The 7,760-nt window shown below is 40.9% G+C and overlaps 1 protein-coding gene across 3 annotated transcripts in view; it reads left to right on the top strand.

Moving 5' to 3' along the window:
- Positions 1–7,760, top strand: part of LOC109956219 (histone deacetylase 7-like) — a 32,426-nt gene that overhangs the window by 4,235 nt on the left and 20,431 nt on the right. For all 3 annotated transcript variants that reach the window (XM_020593174.1, XM_020593175.1, XM_020593176.1), the window contains 4 exons: positions 5,600–5,784; positions 6,344–6,431; positions 6,765–6,879; positions 7,165–7,244. In XM_020593174.1, the coding sequence (XP_020448830.1) occupies positions 5,600–5,784; positions 6,344–6,431; positions 6,765–6,879; positions 7,165–7,244 (468 nt within the window). The remainder of the gene's footprint in view (positions 1–5,599; positions 5,785–6,343; positions 6,432–6,764; positions 6,880–7,164; positions 7,245–7,760) is intronic.

Raw genomic sequence — 7,760 nt, 5'->3', positions numbered from 1 at the left:
ACGAACTTTGGGGACCCACAGGAGAAATAATGAAACCATTTCAACAATTGTCAGTCTGTTTTGGCTGTGAGAAATCAAGCTGGAGAATCGCACGAAGGGGCATGTTAGCCTGTGACACTACACACAACTCTACAGTGAGCTGGTGACCTCTCACCTTTTTCCCAAGCTGCCTCAGGGAGACAACTTCAAGAAAAGTCTAACTGTCTGATCTCTGACCTGATCTTTTAGTTGAAGAGTGGCAGGGACGGTACGAAACAGTACTGGTGACTGACTGAAAAAAAGACTAACCAGTGAAGGGTGTTTGATATCTGATACGTTGAATCACATTTGATTGTGCTGCTATCCTGTAATTGTACTATAATTTGTTACTTCATAAGCCTCAGGCTGAAAATGAAATGAGCTGTGCAGTGTATTTGCACAGTTTAGCTGTAAGGGTAAACATATGTCAGACATTTGATTTGTCCATATTTTATCATCTTAACGATAAATTTGTCCTATCAGTTCTTTTACAAGTGTAAATATCAGCGATTCAGCAGCTTTAGTAATAAAAAAAATTAACAGTACACATTATAAAGTAAACTTCACTGAAAATGTAAGAATTATTCATAACTTTAAATATAACAGAATTTTTCAACTTGAATCAAGATAAGGGAGAGTCACATACTTGAAAATCCAGCATATAAAATGTTTATGCTCTCCATTTTTTGTTCACGTGTCTGCCAACAACATATACTGTATGTCAGCGCTGGGATAAGCCCTGTTTCAGCAGCTCACACACAGTGGCAAGTTGCAGTAAACTCTGTTCACTGACAGCTACTCACATACACACTATACGCATACAGATGCATGTGTGGGCAAGTGGTAATGCTATTAATACAATAAGTACACACACACACACACACTCAAAAACAAGTGGTGCGATGCTGTTAATACATCAAGAAACAGCAGCGCACAAACACATATGTGCACTTGCATGATTACACACAATTACAGAAGCATTTACCAACAGGTGACACTAAAAATAAGCCAGCTTGGCTACATATACCGAAACTTTCACAATGAGCTTATGTTCCTTCTGAAGAAACAAATGGGCACTATTAATAAACTGGCACCGATACATATCAGCACTGATACATATGTACATACGCCGTCAACTGTCGCACAAGCAAACTACTTATGCAAACACAAAGACCTGCTGTGTACACTGAAAAGAAACAACTGCAGTCTATTAATAACTTGCAGAGGATGGACACACACAAGCACACACTCATATGGATGCACACATAAGGAGATTGATACTCCAGCTGCTCGGAAGCAGAGGGACAGAATGTTCCCAGCAGCTGTGGATTCCGACAAACGTGAAAGGACGGAGGGACAGTGGGGGAAGAAGCTCTCCAATTGTTTACTTAAGTAAAAGTAACAATATCACAATGTAAAAACACTGTGTTACAAGTTCTGCATTCAGTATGTTACTTAAGTAGAAGTACAAAAGTGTTGCCAAAAATATATATATACAATTATTGGATCAATAAATTATAGTGTATGTTATATTATTAATCCATCCATCCATCCATCCATTATCTATACCACTTATACTGAAGAGAGTCGCAGGGGGCTGGAGCCAATTCCAGCTGACAATAGGAGAGAGGCGGGGTACACCCTGGACAGGTCACCAGTCTGTCACAGGGCTGACATGTAGACAAACAACCACCCACACTCACACTCACTCCTACGGGCAATTCAGAGTTGCCAATCAACCTAAACCGCATGTCTTTGGACTGTGGGAGGAAGCTGGAGTGCCCGGAGAGAACCCACACAGGCAGAGGGAGGACATGCAAACTCAGCACAGAAAGGCACTGGGTCGGCAGGGGCTCAAACCCAGAACCTTCGCTAAGGTTAGGGAGGCAATAGTGCTAACAAATGTGTCGCCATGCTGCCCTATACTATTAATCTGATTATGAAAAACAACTAGTAGCTAAAGTTATCAACTAAATGTAGTGCAACAAAAAATATATTATTTGCAACTGAAATGTAGTGAAGTCGAAGTATGAAGTAGCAGAAAATGAAAATGCTCAAGTAAAGTACAGATACCTCAGGACTGAACTTAAGGGATAGGTGGTGGCATGGTGGAGTCACTGTCAAACTATTGTTTTTGTGGTGTGAGAACGTGTTAACACACAGTCTGGTGTCAGTTGTTGTAAATGTAACAGATTTACACTCATTACACATTAACATGTTCTTCTTATCTGAACTCCTGCTCTTTCTGCTGTGTTGTTTATTGAACCAGGCATAAACTTTAAGGCTGCTGCCTGCGTTTGTACATACAGACAGTAATTAGCATTTAATCTGGTGTGTGATCTCCACGCTTCACTCCCTCCAATGCCACTGTGGAGCTGACTCCAGTCCAACAATAAACAAAGCACATTTTAGCGCCACAGTGTGGATATAAATACTGCTAATGGACACATGTAACTCTGTTAAGCTGTAGAATTGAATTAGTGAAGCCCATCAACCAAAATAGCAGCCTCTGCTTGCCTAAATGAACCAAGAGGATGTTATGGTGCAGGCTAACTTTAGAAACAGGAAGTCACTGTTTCTGTGTGAGTGTCTGTGCGCAGGCAGCAGCAAAGCCAGTGGATGTGGTGTGTGCATGTGTTGGTGCTTCAGTGTGTTGCTGCAGAAGGCCCACAGAAAGAGAAGGATGGTTGTGAAATGAATATGCTATTACAGAAACCAGAAGTTTGTTTCCTGCCTATTTTTAGCACCACAACGCTCAAATGAGAGACAGAGAAGCATGCACACAGATCTCATCTAGATACAGTATGCCCTCTTTAGTTTCAAAATGTTCCAGATTAGATTTTTCAAGAGCATCTCTTTTCTAAAATGATCTTTTCTGTTTCTAAAACGTGTATCTTGCATTTTTAGAGCAATAGTAGACCACAGGTGACATTTTTGCATTGTGTTCTTTAAACAAGTGTTTACTGTGAATATCCTCTTGTAGTGAACTCTTGGTAATTTGATAGCAAACAATCGGCAGTATTTGAAACCCTTCAGGAACCAGGTGGTTGAAACCTTAACTGTTTAGTTGGACCTGTGAATGCATAATGTGCTGACCAAGCTGGGTTTGTGTCCAGTCACACAATGAGTCACACTGTACGTCTGCTTAAAGTCACAGCTTCAGTGTCAGTACAAAAGCTCAGCCAAATATGTTTGCTTGTTTGCTGGGTTTCACTATATTTACAGGGTAGAAATACATATTGCAGGTGTTTCTGTTCTGTGTAGATGAGAGATTGACTTCCTGATCATTTCCTTTCTCTCAGGGGAGCTGAATTGTTTGGTATTCATGGTTTTGTACTGTATATGTGTGTGAGAGTGTGTGCTGATTAGGTTAGTCCCCACCATCACCACTGCCATCCTAATTCTTTGAAAACACACAGACGTTACAGTAATACATTCTGTTCTGCTACAACTGGTACTTCCTGTTGCACCTTTCCCTTTTTTTTTTTCAACTGTAGAAAGATTTTTTTTTTAAAGCCCTGTCAGCTTCAGCAGTTACATACAGTGCAGTCAAAGACACATAAACCCTCTGACACAGACTTTGAGATTAGGTTTTGTCTGACATACCTTGGCTTTCTTGAGTTACCTGTCAAGGTAAGATCCCAGTGACTGAAGAGAACTTTGCATAACAAGAAGTGTGTAGATTGCAGGCATGATTTTTATAGGTTTGTCATCCTGTGTTTTGCCATGTATCTATGATGCACTGTACAAGTAACCATGAATCAAACAAAGACAAAGCTGTCCCCATGAACAAATAGTGTTTCTGTATGGTATTATGAACTGTGTAATGGGCTATCATGAAATTGTTTGGCTGTAACTTTATCTTATAATGTAAGTGATTCTGGTCTTAACAATTCCCTGTCTTGTTTTGCTGTGTCTCACTTGACCTGTAGTAATAAGAGCGTGGGAGTGTTTTCTTCTTCATAGGAATTCTGTCAGCCTGCAACGCCTTCACAGGCGTGATTATTTCCTTCTCTGAGTCAGTGTCGCTGTTGGGAATAAGAGCCAAATAAGGTTGTCTGGGTCTGTACGACTTGCCGTCTGTCTCAGACAGGAGTGAAGTTTAGTGGCACTTAGCGGTGTGCAGCCTGCTTAGGGTGGTTTGTTTCAGGCTGTTAAACTGCTGAAGATTGGATTTGATAGTCTCTATAACTTATATGTAAAATGTTGCTGGCTTCAATTGAGCAAATGCTAGTTTTCCTGGAGCTGCTGTTAATTTTATTGTTAGATGTTGAAGCCTTTGAAAAAAAAAGTATTTGCAGAAACACTACCTACTCTACTCATTACCATCCTCCTGACTTACCTGTAGTTGTTATTTTGACATTTGTGATTGTGTCCTTTTCTTACTACACCCTATCAGTGTAATCATTTGTTTGCTAACTCCCAAAACAAATTATTTATTGCAATGCAAGTATGCTTTTTGTGATCGTCACTGCAGAGCTGTTACTGTTATACAGTGCTGTTTACAACCATTCATGTAATTCAGCAAGGTATGCCAGTAAAGTAACATCCACTTACAGGAATTATGTGAGTAATGTTGAGTAATATTTTGGGTTTGCAGTAATTCAGGCATAAGAGTTCAGTAAATTTCCACATCCTTGCATCCCTCCCACTGACCCTCTACCCCAGAGGGAGCAGGGTGTCTCCTTCCATACCATATCTGTCTGTTCCTTTTTATTGAAACATTCCTCACCACGTTTAATGGCTTCAGGTGTCAGCCACATTGACACTTCAAAGCAGTATAAAGTGATCAGTGAGCGTCCATTGATTTTCTCTTGTTGATAAGATGCATCACAAAGGTTCACCAATAAAAAGACATCTGTCTTTAGTTAGGACACGAAGCTTAGTTCAGTTGTCCACTCATGCTAAATTTGACCCTTTATTTTTTTTTTGCATTTCAGTAAAAACCTGAAACGCACATGACAGATTTATGTGCTTGATCCAAATGCCTTGACCGCATAATGTTCCAGTCTAACTCCCCGTCCCACTCCCTTCATTGTTATTCTCGTCTGTGACCCCCAGTCCCAACACACACATACTTACACCTCACTCTTGTACTTTCCTGAAAGCAGTGTTGGACAATGACCACTTCATTTGAGGCAGGAAGACTTAAATGAAATGAAATATGACTGGTGAATGTGCAGAGTTCAAGTACAAGTGCACATCTGGACATACACTTGTGCCAAATAAACCAAGTGCAGCCTTGATTATGTTTATGTGAAGTACAAATAGTAAATGACTCTCCAATTGTTCTTGGAACTTTTATGTGAAAATCTGTTAAAAACATACTTCCTTGGGTAATTTGTGTGATGAACTGGACATGTAAAACATTTGCACTACTTTGACTCTCTGAATCTGTGACGATGATATAGCAGGATGTTGAACAATGACATATAAGACACAAAGTAGACTAGTCAATGAAGTAATAGACACTCCAGAGAGGCAAACTGATTTTTCATCCTCATCCCCACAATGACACCCATAATGTTACTCTCTTTTCACAAAGTATTGTTCTCTGTCTCTCTCTCTCCTTGGCCTGTAGTGGATGTGATCATCAGCAATCAGGTTTCATTATCCAAACATACGGAGCAGCCCATGGACCTAAGTGTGACTCAGAGGTTGTTACATCCAGGCCCAGATTCGGCCATGCTGGCTCCCCGCCCTCACTTCATTCTGGGGCCACTCACCTCTCAGCATTGCGCCCAGTTTTCCCAGCAGCACTTGCAGGTCAGGAGGACAACTCTCTTCATCCAGTGCAGCTAGAGGGTGGCATAGGAAAGCCTTGACAGCACTGAACATAACCAGCAACAGCACCTTCATATTTCTGTCTCACCAGCATTCAGTACATATACAGGGGCTTAATAGGACTGAGTGTGCTCATGAGATTTCAAGCTCTCAGCATTAGCACATCACCACATGAGCATTTTATTTTGGCAAGACACAGAGTGAAAAGCAGGATGGACCTCCTGCCACATCAACCACACGAACAAGTCAGCTTCCTTCACAACATGCCTTTAAATAGGTTGAAGCAAACCAGGGCAGTGAAGAAAGACCACCTGCTCAGCGTTTGATTCTGATTGACGTTTATGATATCACAGATTAATTGACTGATGCCACACCAAGTGATGGAATAGCTTTCCTTTGTCAAGACATGGAGTCTTATGCAATATACAGATTCAGCAGCAATATTCAGCTGTATAAAGATAATTTGTCCCCTTTTATATAAATTGGTCATGCATAGTCTAAACTGATCAGGGTTAATGCTGCTTCATTTATTTCTTTTCAGTATAACATCGATCAAAGGCAAAAAGAGATGGAGGAGGAGAAGAGGGAAGAGCTACACCAGCTGATACGAAAGAGTAAAAATGAGCAGAGTAAGTATCACATGTATGTATGGTTTTCAGATGTTTTATGAAGGACCATAGGTTTGATGACATGCTTTCTATTTAAATCACAGCATGCTGTATGTTTGAAAGTGAAAGGAAAATGAATAAAAGATGATTTCCAACAGTGCCATGATTCTCAGATTCCATGGAAATTTGTAGTCATACCATGTGAAGAAAAATATTCCGCTTTCACTATCAAAATTATTATTATTTTGGATGATCAGTCTCACTGTTGGCTGCAGGACTACCTACTGTTTGGCTGTGCACGATCCAAACCATTGTCTTCTTACTCATAGAGTGATTTTATTGATTTATTGGCAGGTGCTGTAGCCAGTCCCCTGGTAAAGCAGAAGCTTCGGGAACATATAATCATGAAGAGCCAGCCCACCCACGACAGGGTCACTCCCAGCCACAGCAGTCCTACATCAGGATACAGGTGACAGAGACACACCAACAGAGCTCCAGCATCAGTGATGTTTCCACAGCACAACGTGGACTGAGACAGAGGCAAAAACAGCACATTTTCAGCAAAAACACTGGCAGATATTCAAAGTGATGGACCAAATGAGAAAGGCTTTCTCAATCCCCCAGTTGTTATTAAATGGCCTATTCCTTCTCTAACTTTAACCAGAGTATGAAATTAAAAGTAAGAAATAAGGCACATCTCCCCAAGCCAACCCACGAGTGAAGCAGCCTATCTGTTACTGTTTCGGTTACCTAGACTACCGGTTCCTGACATGTCCCTGAAGCTTCAGCCTCCACCCTGTGACCAGCGTAAGGACCTTGCCCTGCGCAGAACAGGTGAGAACAGCTGTATCTGTCTGAGATGAGGGGTGAAGGTCACTGGTGATTTTCCATTTCATATCTGTTCTCTTGTGATGTGCTATGTGTAATTTGAGTTAGACACAAAGTTGCCAGACTGCATAGCTCAGTGGGATATTTTGTTCAGTGTTTTATTTTTCACTACCTCAGCATAGTGTGATTATGTTACATATACTAGGCTAGAGAATGAGAAAGACAGAATGAACCTACACAAGAGTGCCCTTTCTAATGTGACAAAGGAAACTCGTCATGCACAAAGCCTGCAGGGCCAGAGAGAAACTGATCAGTCATAATAACAACAGCTATACACAAAGCCATAGCAGTTACATAACTTTAACTAAGGTATGTGTAAAATGAATTGCATTAGATTTCAGAGCAGGTCTCACTCACACTGTGTGAATGAGAGTGGGCGTGGTTTCGTCCTGCTGTAAATCTCATTGAATACATGTACCTTTCAAAAGCCTATTATTTATTGGCGTTGCCATAGAACTCTTA

The sequence above is a fragment of the Monopterus albus genome, unplaced genomic scaffold (genome assembly GCF_001952655.1).
Source record: "Monopterus albus unplaced genomic scaffold, M_albus_1.0 scaffold18.1, whole genome shotgun sequence".
NCBI lineage: Eukaryota > Metazoa > Chordata > Actinopteri > Synbranchiformes > Synbranchidae > Monopterus > Monopterus albus.
This window is presented reverse-complemented; position numbering and strand designations above follow the sequence as displayed.